This window comes from Solanum verrucosum, unplaced genomic scaffold (assembly GCF_900185275.1).
Source record: "Solanum verrucosum unplaced genomic scaffold, falcon-dt-bn FXZP01000101.1, whole genome shotgun sequence".
NCBI classification, from domain to species: domain Eukaryota; kingdom Viridiplantae; phylum Streptophyta; class Magnoliopsida; order Solanales; family Solanaceae; genus Solanum; species Solanum verrucosum.
The window spans coordinates 1,221,473-1,237,267 of NW_026020111.1; the positions used below are offsets into that span (position 1 = coordinate 1,221,473).

Below are 15,795 nucleotides of genomic sequence, written 5' to 3' on the forward strand. Positions count from 1 at the left end.
TAGTTAAAGGTAGTTGGCACATATTGTCAAGAAGTTAGTTACAACTATAATTCACTTTTCCTCCATAATATTTGTATATCTATATAGATCGAGATTAGGGGATTGTAAGGATCATATTGGATAGTTCAGGAATGGAATAACATCTTTCTCTCTTCTTTCATAAATCTGGAATTCTTGGAAAAATTGTTCAAGAGCAATTCTATACATTTGCTCTTTAGGTTTCTAGTGGTAGCTTACAATTCGATTGAGAATTCTAAGCTGCATCATTGGTATCAGAGCCATTAATCTTCTAACCTTGACAAATGGGTGATCACAACACTAGAATGCAGGAATTGAGAAAAGAAATGGATTCTCTCAAAACCTTCATGGAAGGAGTAGTGGGTTTTGTAATAGAGTTGCGTTCTGTGGTGGATTAAAGATTGACGCAAGCAATGGATGAAATCAAGAAGATGTTGTTGGGAAATGGGGCGACAACTGGGGAAACGCCAACTGAATTTCCTGAGGTGGTCCTAAAGCACGACCACACAGACGAGAAAGGCAAGAGGCGTACTAGATACCTAATCGCAGGTTTCAATTGGAATTTCAAAATTTGATGGTCAAGGATTGAAGGACTGAATGTATAGATGCGACCAATTTTTTTATGTAGAAGAAGTGGAAAAAGGTTCGAAGGTGAAAATTGCTTCTTGTAATCTGGAGGGGAAGGCATTACAGTAGCACCAATACTACATGAAACATAGGTTAACAAGAGAGTGGCCTAGATTGGGTGAATATGTGGGATGTCTGTATGCCAGATTTGGGGAAGAGTTATTCGATGACCAAATGGGAGATTTTAAGGATCTCAGACAAATATCTTATATTCAGGAGTATGTTGATTTTTTTGATGAGTTGTTAACTAGGGTAGAATTGTCGGAAGAGTATGTTGTTAGCTATTTTGTGAGAGGCTTAAAGCCTGAAATTGGCTAACCAGTGAAGATGCTACCCAAGACTTGGGATAAGGCTATTAGTTTAGCCAAGGTCTAGGAACAAGCACTTGTAGTGCAGAAACAAGTATTTACTTGGGTGCTTCCTAGACAAGGTTTTCAAACAACACCACCCTTGCTTATTCCTAAAACTCAAATCCACCTAAATACACTCATCCTCCCAAACCACAGAACAACAATGTTATAGGTCCCAAACCGCCCTTCAAGAATGCTAAAATTCTTATTGCAACTGAAATGGATGAGAAGAGAAGCAATGGTTTATGCTTTAACTGTGATGAAAAATATAATTTTGGTCATATTTGTCCGAAGAAGAGGCAATTGTTTTCAATGGAGGTAGATGAGAATGAAAAATTGACAAAATTGGAAGAGGATGTGTGGGATTCTGCTGAATTCTTGACTATGTTGGGACATGGACTAGAGACTAATGTTGATGGGTCTATCCTACCTCATGTCTATGTTCATGCCATGAATGAGTTGCATGATTTCAGGACCATGAAAGTTACTATTTCTGTTAAGGGGAAAGTTGTACAATTAATCAGGCAGTACCCATAACATTTTGGATCTGGATATTATAAGAAGTTGGGATGTGTTTTGACTACTATTCACTTTTCTGTCTTTGTAGTTGATGGGAAAAAAATTCATAGTCATTATGTTTGTAAATCCTTGGTGTGGAAGATACAGGTGTTTCATTTGAGTCAGATATGTTTGTTTTGCCTATATAAGGGTGTAATATGGTACTAGGTATTCAGTGGTTGGCTACACTAGGGGATGTTTTCTGGAACTTCAAGAAGCTGAGAATGAAGTTCATTATCATGGGCCACAAAGGATCAAATCACCACCTGCAAAGCTAGTGTAACATGAGATGATGGAGAAGTTATTGGCCAAACCAGTTGAGCTATGTATGATCTCTATAGGGATTTTTCAGCAACCTCAACTCTAGAGGGTATGGGATCTCTGATGATCATGAAAGGTAGTCCAAACAGCGACACGACTAATACAAACATGCAAGCTATCTTGCAAGAATATAATGACTTATTTGAGGTTCCAATAGAACAACCACCTTCAAGAGCTTATGATCACAAAAGCATTTTGAAGGAAGGGACTTCACCTATCAACATTACCCCACATGCATCCAACAATGCTGAAAGATGAGATTGAGAAGTTGGTGGATGAAATGTTAGACTCTTGGGTGATTAGGCATAGTCCTTAATCATCACCTATTGTTATGTGAAGAAGGACGGGTCATGGAGAATGTGTGTAGATTATAGAGAACTGACAACTACACTGTTAAATATAAATTTTCTATACCAGTTATTGAGAAACTATTAGACGAGCTACATGGAGCTAAGTTCTTTTCTAAATTGGATCTCAGATTAGGATATTAGCAGATTAGAATGATAGAGGGTGATATTCCTAAACTTCTTTTAAGACTTATCATGGCCATTATGAATTTTTAGTAATGCCTTATGTACTTTTCAAAGCCTGATGAATCAGATTTTTCATGCTTATATTAGGAAATTCATCATGGTTTTCTTTGATGACATCCTTATATACAACAAGACTTGGTCGGATCACCTACTGTATAAATAAAAAACTTTTGAGATTTTGAGGGCACATATGTTAAGAAGCAGAAATATGCTTTTGGTGTTTTGAAAATTGACTATCTTGGTCATGTGATCTCAACACAAGGAGTGTCTATGAATATGCAGAAAGTGGAAGCTATAATCAGCTGGCCACAACCTACTACTCTTAAGAAGTTGAGAGGGTTCCTTAGTGCGGCGGGGTATTTTAGAAGATTCATCAAGAGGTATGAAGTTATCAAAACCTATGAATGACCTCTTGAAAAATGGAAACTTCCATTGGGATCCAACTGCTACTACAACTTTTGAACATTTGAAACAGGCCATCACATCTGCACATGTTCTAGCCCTTCCAGATTTTTCGAAGGGGTTCATTGTAGAAACTGATGATTCTGGAAATGGTATTGGAGTTGTACTTGCTCAGGGCACTAATCCTATTGCATTTTTTAGCCAAGGTTTATCATATAGGTGCAAATCATTGTTTTTATATGAGAGGGAACTTTTAGCAGTGGTTTCTGCGGTTCAGAAGTGGAGGTTGTACCTTTTAAGAAGACATTTTGTGATCAAGACTGATCACCATAGTCTTATGTTCCTTCTACATCAGAGAATTACTACTCATAGCCAATAGAACTAGTTAGTCAAGTTGTTAGGCTATGATTATTCTATTATATACAACAAAGGGCAATACAACATTGTGGTTGATACCCTTTCTAGGAAGGAGGATCCTATGAGCATCTCTAGTGTACAAGCTGATATTTTGTGTGATATTCGAGCTTCTTGGAGTCAAGACTCAGAGTTGCAAAAGGTTATTCTGCAACTACAGTCTGGGGTAGTGCACAAACCTCTCTATAAATATCAATCTGGGATTTTGAGTAGGAAGGAAAAAATGTCAGTTGGTGTTGACCCTACACTAAGAGTAAAGTTGATTGCTTTCTATCATAAGAGTTCATTAGGAGGGCATTCAGGTATTACAACTACATTAAAGAGACTGAGCTAAGGATTTTATTGGGAGAAAATGAAGCAACATGTCTATTCTAATGTGAGGGCCTGTGATGTTTGCTAAAGGTGTAATCATAAGAATGTGGTCTATCCCAACTTGTAGAAACCTCTTCCTATTCCTGACAAGGTATGGCAAGACTTGTCAATGAATTTCATAGAAGGCTTACCTAAAGTTGTTGGGAATGGGGTTATTGTTGTGGTTGTTGATATATTGAGCAAAGCAACTTATTTTATTGCTCTCAAACATCTATACATTGCTTTAGATGTGGCTCAGGTGTTCATGAGCGAGATTTTCAGACTACATGGTATGCCTAAATCCATTGTGTCTGACAGGGATATAATGTTTACTAGTCGGTTCTGAAAAGAGTTGTTCAAGCTACATAAGGTGTCTTTGTTGACTTCTACTGTCTATCACCCTTAGACGGATGGCCAAACTGAGATTGTTAATAAATGCTTGGAATGCTACTTAAGGTGTATGACTTATAAGAAGCCCAAGGAATGGTCTCAATGGTTAGCTCTCGCTGAATGGTGGTACAACACATCTCACCACTCATCCATTAGCATGTCTCCATATGAAGTTGTGTATGTCCAAAAACCTCTTCTCTCTTACCTTATTTACCTTTTGATTCATAATTGGAGTTGGTGGTTAGTAGTTTTAAAGCTAGGGAGGCTACCTTAAGAGCTCTCAAATCTCATTTGCTCAGGGCTCAGACCAGAATTAAAGCACAAGCTTATAAAGGAAGGACAACTAGGTCTTATGATGTGGGAGATTGGGTCTATGTCAAATTGAAGCCCTATATTAGTTATCCTTGAAACTTCACTCTAGTCAAAAGCTATCAGCAAAGTTCTTTGGTCCCTTTGAAATTCTGGCAAAGGTGGGAGCGGTTGCTTATACCTTAGCCCTTCCTTCAGCTGCTAAACTTCATCCCACTTTCCACATCTCTCAACTGAAGAAGAAAATCGGTTCTCAACCTGCCTCTATGACTTTACCTGTGGTGACTTCTGCTGCTGGTACTGCTCTACCCTGAGAAGGTTTTGGATAAGAGAATAATTCCAAAGAATGGAAATGTTATCACTTAACTAGTGATCCAATGGCTCAACTCGGGCCCTGAAGATAGCACCTAGGAAGACTATCAATCTTTCACCCAGGCCTTTCCACTTTTTGATCCTTCATGTAAAGGATCTATTGATATGATCATATTTTACTTTGTATTGATTTACTACATTTATTGTAGTTAATTCACAATTAGTTAGGGGTAGTTGTGTCACGACCCGAGAGCACCCCCTTAGTCGTAACCGGCGTACTCAACCTCTCGAAGGTCTAATACAAGCCTCTTAGCATTCATTCATCGCATAATACTAAAAAACATAAGGAATTTAAAACTTTCTTTACCAAGAAAACATTTCATTAAAAAAAATAGTAGCAAGCGGAAGACTTTCTAGACTTTATACATGATGTCTCAAAACCATCTAATACTTTAGAGTACAAAATTCGGGACCAATCCCATACACAACTTAAACAATACTAAAAAGACATAAAAGAACATATGGGGTATTGTCCTCGAATATATGAGGACTCACCAAGTCTTCATCTTCAACACTTAGAAACCTATCAAATAGCCATGACATGTCACCATCTCCTAATCCCTACACTTTAGTCAAAAAGGGAAAGAAAGGGGTTAGCACAATTAAGTACTAAGTATGGAAGCCATGCAAAAACATGCTAAAAGGGACGTTTATTGGAGAAACATGCTTTTATGCCATTTGGTAAAACTTCATGAAAAAAAATACAAGTATAAGAGTCACAATATCCAACCATAACCAACATACAAGTCATTAACCACTTTAGCACATACTCCACACATAACCCATTCCTTCACCTTAAACCATCCACCTCAAGTAACCCTTGGACAACACTTTGTGCAATGTATGGATAGCGTCCCATACCACCATCCACACTAAAGCATCATCCGAAGGCCACCAAATGTGAACTTACCACTTATCATGCTTCATATCACAAGCCATCATGCACAACTAGTACCAATGTACAACACATGAACATAATTGACAAGTAAGCCTTTTCATTATTTCTTGACCTCTATCTCAAGTTACCCAAAGCCACACTTAAGTGAAACATGACGTGACCGCCCATACAATCTCTTCATATACACCTAAGTGTTCCTAAGGGTTACCATAGATAAGGAAATTTACCATTACAATATAACATCAATAGACCAACATTCTTTAAGAAACCATTTTTGGAGACATTCAAGCACATAAGGGGACTTTCACATAATAGTCGTTAGACTTAGGGAACTCACGTTAGTATCTTCAAAGCCTACTCGTGTCATGTGTAGATAGCATCCCATACTACTACCTACACGTTGTAGAACCTATCCAATAACTAGAGTGCGCATCCCACATGATGGGAATAGGCATAACTGACATAGACCATACTAGCTAGGTATGGAATCCGGAGTCTATCCTACTCCGTGGAGGTTGTTCTACTTGCCAAAGGTAGAACTAGTAAGCAACCCATGTAGGCACATGGTTTAGGGGATGTCCAAGGAAGTTCATTGTGCCTAATCCCATACTCAACTAGGCCACCTTCCTAACCACATCCACTCGGTGCTAGCCTTGTTTCCCATAGAGTATTCAATCACATATGTACTTAGAGAATGTTCCTTTTCTAGTTCAACCAACTCATAGTACCTCTTCCCAAGAAAGGCCCCATTTCTTAGTCATGGCCAATCAAGGTTCATAAGGATAGCTCATTAAATCCACCTGGAAGGGTGCCTTAGCCCTACCGATTTTTCATTAAGGGTGCCTTAAGCCTGGCAGTCCAAGGTTCATCATTTCACACATAAGAAGGGCTACCACCATTAGGTCTACCGATTTCATGGTTTTACATTTACTTAGGAAAGCTAGACTTATGAAAGGGCACCATTTCTTAGTTTTGCCTATTCAAGTCTTGGCCTAGAATTCCTCTTTTAGCATTTATAGAAAGGGCACCATTTCTTAGTTCTGCCCATTTCACACATTCATGCATTCAAGATTTTAAGTAACAAGGAGGGACACTTTAGTCTACCAACCAAGTCACAACATTTTCATTTAAGGATACTTCATAATCCAACATCATTTCATATATACATCATGGGAAATCATACTTTAACTCACAATGCTATCCACTTTACATAGGATCATCACAAGATCACATAAAACTCATTCACATCATACCTTCACATATAGCTTCATATAAAACTCATTCACATCATACCTTCACATATAGCTTCACATAAAACTTTACATATAGCTTCATATATGACTTTACATATAGACTCATTCATATATAATAATATAACAATACAATAACACTCATATAATGCCCTTCATGGCCTCAATTCACAATAATACAATATTCCAACATTATGCAACAACTTCCCCAATGCCTTCTTGGCTACAATTCACAATAATACCACACAAGAACAAGATATAACACTTCCACCAAAGGTGGATTCAACCTACCAACAACAATTAATTCAATAAAGAGAGTTCAAGCTTTCTTACCATAATTCAAAGCCATAGCCAAAATCACCAAAAATTCAAGCAATCACCAATACTTCACTCATAAGGCTTACCACCCTTAATTCACTCATTATCAACAATTAATCATGAATAAACATTAAACAACACAAGAGATATCAATACAATTCACTTTACACATAATTTCATCAACTTTGAATTTATAGAAATAGACTCACTTCATAAACACATTTTGGGGTTTTGTAGAATACAAGGATTCATGGAGTTTTTCATCTTAAAACATCAAATAAATATCAATAATATCATAACTTATCATTTGAAATCGTTTCATGCAAGAACCCATGAGTTTGAGTAGAAATTAGGCTTTTTCACAAACTTTGGAAAAGTTGAAAACCATTTGAAATTGGCTCTAGGGTGATAGCTTGACCTAGATAAAGAAATCTCATACCTTTACTAAGATTCCCCAAGAAATTTGATGAAGAAAACGTCTTGCATCCACAACCCTAGCTCCCACTTCTTCTTCTTCTTCTTCTTCTTCTTCTTCTCTTCTTTCTCTCTTCTTCTCTTCTTCACTCAAGAACCCTAACTCTTACTCTTTTAAAATGGAACAAAAATGATCCACAATCAGCCTAACACAACAATATAACCTCAAAAGAAATGATTTGTGAAAAGACCAAAATGCCCTTAAATTTCCGGACGGACTCCCTGCCAACTGCCAACTTTCAAAGGGCATAACTCACTCATACGAACTCGGAATCGAGCAAACTCGGTAGCGTTGGAAAGATCGTTCCAAGGGCTTTCCAAACATAACTGGAACTACTCCTGGATCATCCTGAGCTAGGAGTTATGACTGCTCAAAGTTGCCAAAAACTCACTGATTTCCACACTTGGCCGAATTTCCAGATTCTGAATTTTTTTCCAAAAATGACTACTTCCAATTTCAAGCTTCTTCATATTCATTTTAAATTGTCGGATGTTACAAGTTGGCATATGTTGTCAAGAAGTAAGTTACAGTTGGAAGTTGTCCATTAGTTAGTTACAACTATAACTAACTTTTCCTCCATAATATTTGTATTTCTATATAGATTGAGATTAGGGGATTGTCACATTTTTCTCTTTTCTTTCATAAATCTGGAATTCTTGAGAAAACTACTCAAAAGCAATTCTGTACATTTGCTCTTTAGGTTGTCTCTAGGTAGCTTACAATTCGATTGAGCATTCTGAGTCGCATCACCACCATCCACTCTTCTCCTCCTCTTCCTCCTCAACCCACACTTTTCTTTTGCTACAAATCAACCCCCTATCCTAATCACTTTGTCCTGCCCCCATTTCTAACCTTTCTAAATTTGTCTAAAAATATTAAGATTATTATTTGTGTTAATTGGCTTGAAAGAAGAGATGTAAGTATTGGTTAACATGAAGGGTGATTGGTGGATATTGAAAAAATTAAAACTCCATGGATAAGTTAGAGAAAGATTGAAGAACAACAAATGAGTCTTGTAAATTTGTTTAATTAATTTAAAAGTATGATTGAGATTTGTTGGGTTGTGTTGATGGACTTGTAGTTGATTTTTAAGTTAAATCGGGAAGAATTTCATTTTTTTGACATAACTTTTGATGCTCAATCTGTGAGCTAAAAATTTTCAGAAATTGTAAAAGTGGACTAATTTTTTTTTTCCATGTATTTTCATACGTGTTTATTAAAAAATAACGTGGAAATTCCACGTGTAATCAATTGTGTACACACTAGTCAAATGAAAAAAAGAGTTTAAAATATTGTGTTCGAATGGATTTAAGTGTTCAATTGACAAACTGATAAATATGAGGGTTTAACTAACAAATGAAGTTAAGTACATGAGTTTCAGATCATTCCGCCAAAATACTCCCTCCATTCACTTTTACTTGTCGCTTATTTCTAAAATAAATTTTTATTTTTACTTGTCACTTTTGACATTTCAAGAAAATATAATTATATTTTTCATTATTCTACCTTCCGCATTAAATACTTATTCTTCAAAATATTTTTCAAGACATAATACTAAACACCATTTAATAGGGATAGTTTGGTAAAATATCTATATTAATAAAAAAATTTCTTAATAGGTGTGTCAAGTCAAATAGTGACATGTAAAAATGAATGGAAAAAGTAAAATAATACCAATAATTTTCCAACAAATGTATGAGTAGTAGTGTTTTAGGGAATCAGCGAATCACATGTTAAAGAAGCAACAGTTGTTACCGAACCTAACACTAGACCTATAATTAAAGCAAGAGTTAAAGCTTCTCCGTAGCTAAGGCTCGGATAGTTACTGGCCAAGGCTGTCCTGATATTTTTTTGTCCTCTTTCTCTCTCCTCTTCAAAAGTTGAGAATTTTTTGTCAAATTCTTCTGTGTGTGGATGTTTAAGTTCATCTCAAGATGAATTTCATCTACTTCAATAATTAAATTTAGTTCAGATTATCCACGAGAAAATTGGAATGAATGATCTTCGTTTATATAGTGGATCCACTTGTTCAGTGTTTGACTGATTAGTGAATCCAAAACAAGGATTTTATTGACGGAGATCTTGATTTTGTTGTTATTTCTTTGTTTTTGGGAGCTGATTCTTCTCCAGGAAATCAGCTTTTTTTTTTTATCAGAAATGCTGGAATAATTGTAATTGGTATCATTTATGTGAATCACTTTAATTTTTTTTTTAAAATTGTGGTAACTTGTCTGAAACTGTGTTCTCACTTGCAGCTGAAAAATCGCGAGTCGATTGTGCTGTTGTTTGACTAATGGCGCAGAGTAATTGGGAAGCAGATAAGATGTATGTACCAAATTGATTGTTCTTCTTTTTGTTTTATAGTTTGTTCATGTTTTTACTTTCTATAAATGATTATGAGAAGATTGTAAGATTAATGCAGAGAAGGAACAATGGACTATATTAAAATAGTTGTTCGGTTCGAAAAATCAAGAAATAATTTACTCATATTTCTCAAAGCATTAAATTTAATATATTGATTTGTTTTTGAAGATATATGTATCAAAAGTGAACAACTATTTGGATAGAGAGAGTAGTTACAAGTGCAGAGTCGGGGGGCGGGAATGGGAAAGGAAGATTATTCCTTACAAGGAGTGGTGGATGAGGATCAATTTATCTAATCCTCACTACATTAAGGAACTTCAAAAGATTACAATTTGTTTACTTTAAAGAAATTACATTTTTTTGACAAGTTAAAGGATAAATTGTTTTGACTTACCAAATAATTAACAGTGCGAGACAAATTTTCAGGGTGGGGATATTATTTGTTTTCATTTGTAATATTGTTGATTTTCGTCCTTATTTTTTTGGCCTCTTGTTAAATTTTCTAGGCTGGATGTTTACATTCATGACTATCTGCTGAAACGAAAGCTGCATAATTCTGCAAAAGCTTTCATGACAGAAGGAAAGGTTGCTACTGATCCTGTAGGTAATGATGTTAGATGATGCTCTACGTTTGAATTTCTTTTTACGTTCTAAGGGTAGACATCTGTATAACTTTCGACATGTTTTATTCTTATTTCTTGATGGGAATCTATGTTTTGATCTTCTGGTTCATACTTTTATAGCTATTGATGCACCTGGAGGATTTCTTTTTGAATGGTGGTCTGTGTTTTGGGACATTTTCATTGCAAGGACAAATGAAAAACATTCCGAGGCAGCAGCAGCATACATAGAGGTTTGTTGAACTTAAGCAATGACCCATGACACAAATTATTTAAAAGAAGCGTTACACATTTCGTACCAACTTTGAAGTATTTCCTTTTATTTTAGACTCAACAAATGAAAGCAAGAGAGCATCAGCATCAACAGCAGTTACAAATGCAGCAGTTGCAACTCATGCAACAACGAAATGCACAGTTACAGCGAAGGGATCCAAATCATTCCCCTCATGGTGGTCCTATAAATGCTATCAACTCCGAAGGTATGATGGGGCAGCCATCTGCCAGTGTATTGGCAATGAAAATGTACGAGGAACGAATGAAGCACCCTCAGTCCATGGACTCAGAAACATCTTCAGCACTTATTGATCCCAATAGGATGGCACTTCTAAAGTCAGCAACTAATCATCAAGGGTATGGTTGGTGCAACTGTTCCATATGTTATTGCATTATTTCACACAACACGTAACTATTTGTTGCATGCTTTGAATCATTTGTATCTCTATTTCTTCTCTGTTGATTCAGACAGTTGGTACAAGGAAATTCAGGGAACATGTTGCAGCAAATACAAGGACGACCTCAGCTGGCAACTGTAATTACATGAGCTCTTAGTTCTAGATACTACACAGGATATCTCTTGTTTATATAATACCTCGGTATTTCGTCTTATTTTACCAAGCTAAAGGCGATACCTATTTCAACTATGTAGGATATTAAAGGGGAAGTGAACTTGGGTGGCTCTCACAAGTCTTTGCCCATGGATCCTTCATCAATTTATGGGCAAGCGATTCTTCAGTCAAAGGCTGGTCTTGGTGCAGGTATTACTACAAAAGAATTATTTTCAGCATAAAAAAAATAGAGATACATTTTCTGATTGACATTCTTTGTCCACCTATTACTAATAATTTCAAATGGAAAATATATCCATTTTTATGAAATGCACTTTTTAGTAGTGATTTCACCTAATTATCTTTGTTTATCTTTGATATGAAACATGGTTTTTTTCTCAAAACCTGCTCATCTTCCCGTAAGACACTTAATCATGTGGAGTTTTGTGGAACTCCATCATTGTCCTTCAAATCTGAGTTCTTTGAATTGTTGAATGGCATCATGGATAGTTTCATTTTTCGCTGTTTGAAGTTCACGACAAATTATTAAAGCATTACTAGACTAAATATTAAAAGCTTCTTCTTAGGTTTCTTCTTTCCCCAAAGACACTGTCAATGTACTTGAAATCCAATTCTTTTTATTTTATATTTATGACATTTCACTTTTAATAATTGTCTGTATCACATCTCAAGCTTCATTCATCTGTCTTTAGCAGCAATATATTATGGTTTATGGGTGGAAAGTACTGGAACTGGTCTTCTTTATGTGAGCACAAATGAATTGTCTCTCTGCCTTTTTCTGTTTATTTGCTTGTTTTAGGATTTCTATTTTTCCAGCTCAACTTTCTTGAAACTCCCCTTTTCCTATCGTCTCATTTTCTCTTTCTGATGAGTCTGTTTAGTTTTTTCCTGTCTTTTCTGAGTACTTGTTTGTCAATTATATTGTAGATGATCTTACTTGGGCAATTTAGTCCTCATATTTACTCCTTGTTCTTCAGGGTTGAACCAAGGTGGCACTGGTCTACCATTGAAGGGTTGGCCTTTAACAGTAAGTTACCTATTACTTTTGGTCATCACTGCTTTTAGTATACTGAATTTTTGACGTGCATAGTTGGTTGCTTTGCTCATGATATGTTCAGGGAATTGACCAGGTAAGGCCTAGCTTGGGTTTGCAAGTACAAAAACCCAACTTACAGACCCAAAATCAATTTCTTTTGGCATCACAACAACAGCAGGTTCTAGCTCAAGCTCAAGCCCAAGGTAACCTTGGAAACTCACCTAATTATGGGTTTGGTGGATTACCTAGAGGGAACTTTAATGCCAAAGATGGTCAGCCCCCAAGAAATGATGGATCCATTTGCTCTCCAGTACAGTCGAATTCCCCAAAGGTTAACTCGGATCTCCTATAGTCGAGAATATATTTTGCTTTTGGGCGTCAACTATACTATTTTTTGTCTGTTACACTGCACAACTATTCTGAGGCTTAGACATTTTGTCTGTAAATGATAATGTCTGTTTCTGTGGAAGGATCTATGTTATTTTATTCCAATTCGTATAACGGCTAAAGTTTAAAGTGCTTATACTATATACCTGTCTTAAACAGATGAAAATGTCCCAAATGCAGCACTCTTCATCTCAACAACAGGACCAGTTGCAGCAGCAGCAGCAACAACAGCAACAACTGCAACAGGTTAGCTTAAGGAAAGCGTAAAAAAAGCTTTTTTTTATCTGAATTTGATATCATCAAACTCATGCGACATCAACTATTGTTAACAAGTGATATCTGTTCCTGCCTTACCTTCCTTCTTTTGCTCCAGTCGGAAATTTCCGTCTTTTCTTTTTCCTTTTAAATGTTTTGGTTTCCTGAAAAATAAATTATCTAATCAGTCCAACGAGTAGTTCATCCATCTTCTTACTTTTTTCCCAGACCAACAGAAAAAGGAAGCAACATTCGTCTTCTGGACATGCTAATAGTACTGGCACTGGTAACACAGTTGGCCCTTCACCAAGTTCACCACAATCAACTCATACCCCAGGTGATGGGATGACTAGCATGTCAAAAGGTTTGATAATGTATGGAGAGGGAACTGGCGGTATTGCATCCTCTACAAATCAGCTGGTAATTCGTTCGGTTTTTAATGCAAAAGTTTGTTTGCATTTTTTTTCTATATATCCACTTTCATATTTGTTAATGAAGCATATAGTTTCCATATAAATTCACAGTTTAATATGCTAATTATGCCATGACCTTGAAAGTGTTTTTTACTATCTTAAATTGTATAATGCTCAACATGACTTCTGTCGTACAGGATGACTTAGAGCCTTTTGGAGACATTGATAATGTGGAATCATTTCTGTCACAAGACGGGGGAGATGGAAACATCTATGGATCATTGAAGCAAACTCTTACTGAGCACAAACCTGAATCTTCAAAAGGTAATAATCTCACAATTGGACTTATAAAAGCTCTATTGTCTTTCTTTTTTGTTGCAAAATTATTAACTTAAACGATTCATCTCAGGTTTCTCCTTTGGTGAAGTTGGTTGTATACGCACAAGAAATAAAGTGACTTGCTGTCATTTCTCATCAGATGGGAAGTTACTTGCTAGTGCTGGACATGACAAGAAGGTAGGCTGCTCCAGAATATCTAATGTCTTTAGCATAAATAATCGGATTACTGTTTTATTTCGTTCTATGATATGTGATTGTAGGTTCTATTCTCTATTTTATTTCATTATTCATCTAAGAAATTGTAAATTATGAAACATTTCCTATGTATGCATCAGGCTGTTCTTTGGAACATGGATACTCTACAAACAGAGACCACCCCTGAGGAACATCAGTACTTGATTACAGATATCCGCTTCCGGCCTAATTCTTCTCAACTTGCAACTGCTTCATTTGACAAGTCTGTGAGATTATGGGACGCAACCAATGTATTTATTTTTATATTTTCTGTTGGAACTTCAGATCTTTTCATTATTTTTTTGCCTTTTTCTTGTTTAAAAACCTCCGAGATGTAGTTGTAAGGCCTTAGCTACAGTTGCATGTTTTCAATAAATCAAATGTTAAACAAATTCATACTAAACAATCCGTTGCTGAACTTTTATTTGCAGCCTAGCTATTGTTTGCATGCTTACACGGGACATAGTTATCATGTTATGTCGTTGGATTTTCATCCTAAAAAGAACGACCTATTCTGTTTCTGCGATAGCAACAATGAAATTCGCTACTGGAGTATTAGTCCATTTTCATGTACTCGGGTGTCCAAGGTTTGCTTTTTAATGTTACTTACTGTTATGTATAAACCTACTTTGCAGTAGTAGATTTGTATTTAGCTAACTTCGACTTCATTTCTCTCTGTTTGTAGCAAGAAGGAAGCGCGCAAGTGAGGTTTCAACCAATGACTGGGCGTTTGTTGGCTGCGGCTTCAGATAAGATGGTTTCCGTCTTTGATGTCGAAAATGACAGGCAAATTCATTCTTTCCAGGTTTGTTTTCGTGCTAGATGACTTCGAGTTTATTTAATATATTTTGCCTGTCATTCTCGACATTATATATCGGTGTTTGCTTATAGGGGCATCCTGGAGTGGTGAACTACCTGTGTTGGGATCTCAACGGTGAGTTACTGGCATCAGTCAGTGAGGAGTCTGTCAAAGTTTGGTCATTGGCCACCGGTGACTGCATTCATGAGCTAAGTTCTACGGGGAATCAGTTCCACTCTTGCGTTTTTCATCCTAGTTATCCTGCTCTATTGGTGATTGGAGGAATGAGGGTAATTGCGTTTGATAGACTACTTCATGTTCATACACTTTTTACTGTTTAGTGACAATGCTCAACACTTCACTGCTATTTTGTAAATTTATGTTGCAGTCTCTGGAGCTGTGGGACATGGTTGAGAACAAAAGCATGACGGTTCCAGCACATGAGAACATTATCGCTGCCCTAGCACAGTCACCGGCGACTGGAATGGTTGGCTCTGCAAGTCATGACAGTTCGGTCAAGTTATGGAAATAGAGGAGGATTCAATCTCAAGATTTCACAAATATATATTTATATATATCTATAGCTCTTATTGTTTTTGATGAAGAATATCAATGTCTGTGGTTGTTATAGTTAACATTAGAGCGTGGTTTGCCATTGAGAAGGGAGTTGCACGGTAACAGATTTGCAAATTTTCATGGTAAACTGTACCGTGTTTCTCCTAGAGTATTGGATAAAACCGATAATGACACACATTTTTAATACTTAAATTGTCACTGCTATAAGAATATGAAAGTTTCCAGTTTGGTGCAAATGAGCTTTGGATTACATATCTAGAGTTGTGTTCAACGTCATTGTAATCGAAATATGCACACATGCGGAGTGTGGCAAAATCCTTGGTTGTAGGGAGTGCTATCCC

The 15,795-nt window shown here is 36.4% G+C and overlaps 1 protein-coding gene across 1 annotated transcript; it reads left to right on the forward strand.

Moving 5' to 3' along the window:
- The first annotated feature begins 9,841 nt into the window (after positions 1-9,841).
- LOC125825522 (transcriptional corepressor LEUNIG_HOMOLOG-like) lies at positions 9,842-15,419 on the forward strand. The gene is made up of 17 exons (XM_049504847.1): positions 9,842-9,911; positions 10,457-10,554; positions 10,694-10,803; positions 10,899-11,200; positions 11,312-11,378; positions 11,496-11,604; positions 12,393-12,442; positions 12,534-12,782; positions 12,998-13,084; positions 13,322-13,513; positions 13,704-13,830; positions 13,916-14,022; positions 14,181-14,330; positions 14,511-14,666; positions 14,765-14,884; positions 14,971-15,168; positions 15,267-15,419. Exons 1-17 carry the CDS (start codon positions 9,880-9,882, stop codon positions 15,408-15,410), a joined length of 2,298 nt encoding a protein of 765 aa, XP_049360804.1. The 5' UTR covers positions 9,842-9,879; the 3' UTR covers positions 15,411-15,419.
- Positions 15,420-15,795: the final 376 nt, after the last annotated feature.

Bases quoted from the DNA above. Each gene is read 5' to 3' on its own strand.
- LOC125825522 (XM_049504847.1), top strand. From the start codon at position 9,880: ATGGCGCAGAGTAATTGGGAAGCAGATAAGAT. The intron at 11,379-11,495 runs GTAATTACATGA...TCAACTATGTAG, and splicing joins GACGACCTCAGCTGGCAACT to GATATTAAAGGGGAAGTGAA. The intron at 12,443-12,533 runs GTAAGTTACCTA...TGATATGTTCAG, and splicing joins TGAAGGGTTGGCCTTTAACA to GGAATTGACCAGGTAAGGCC.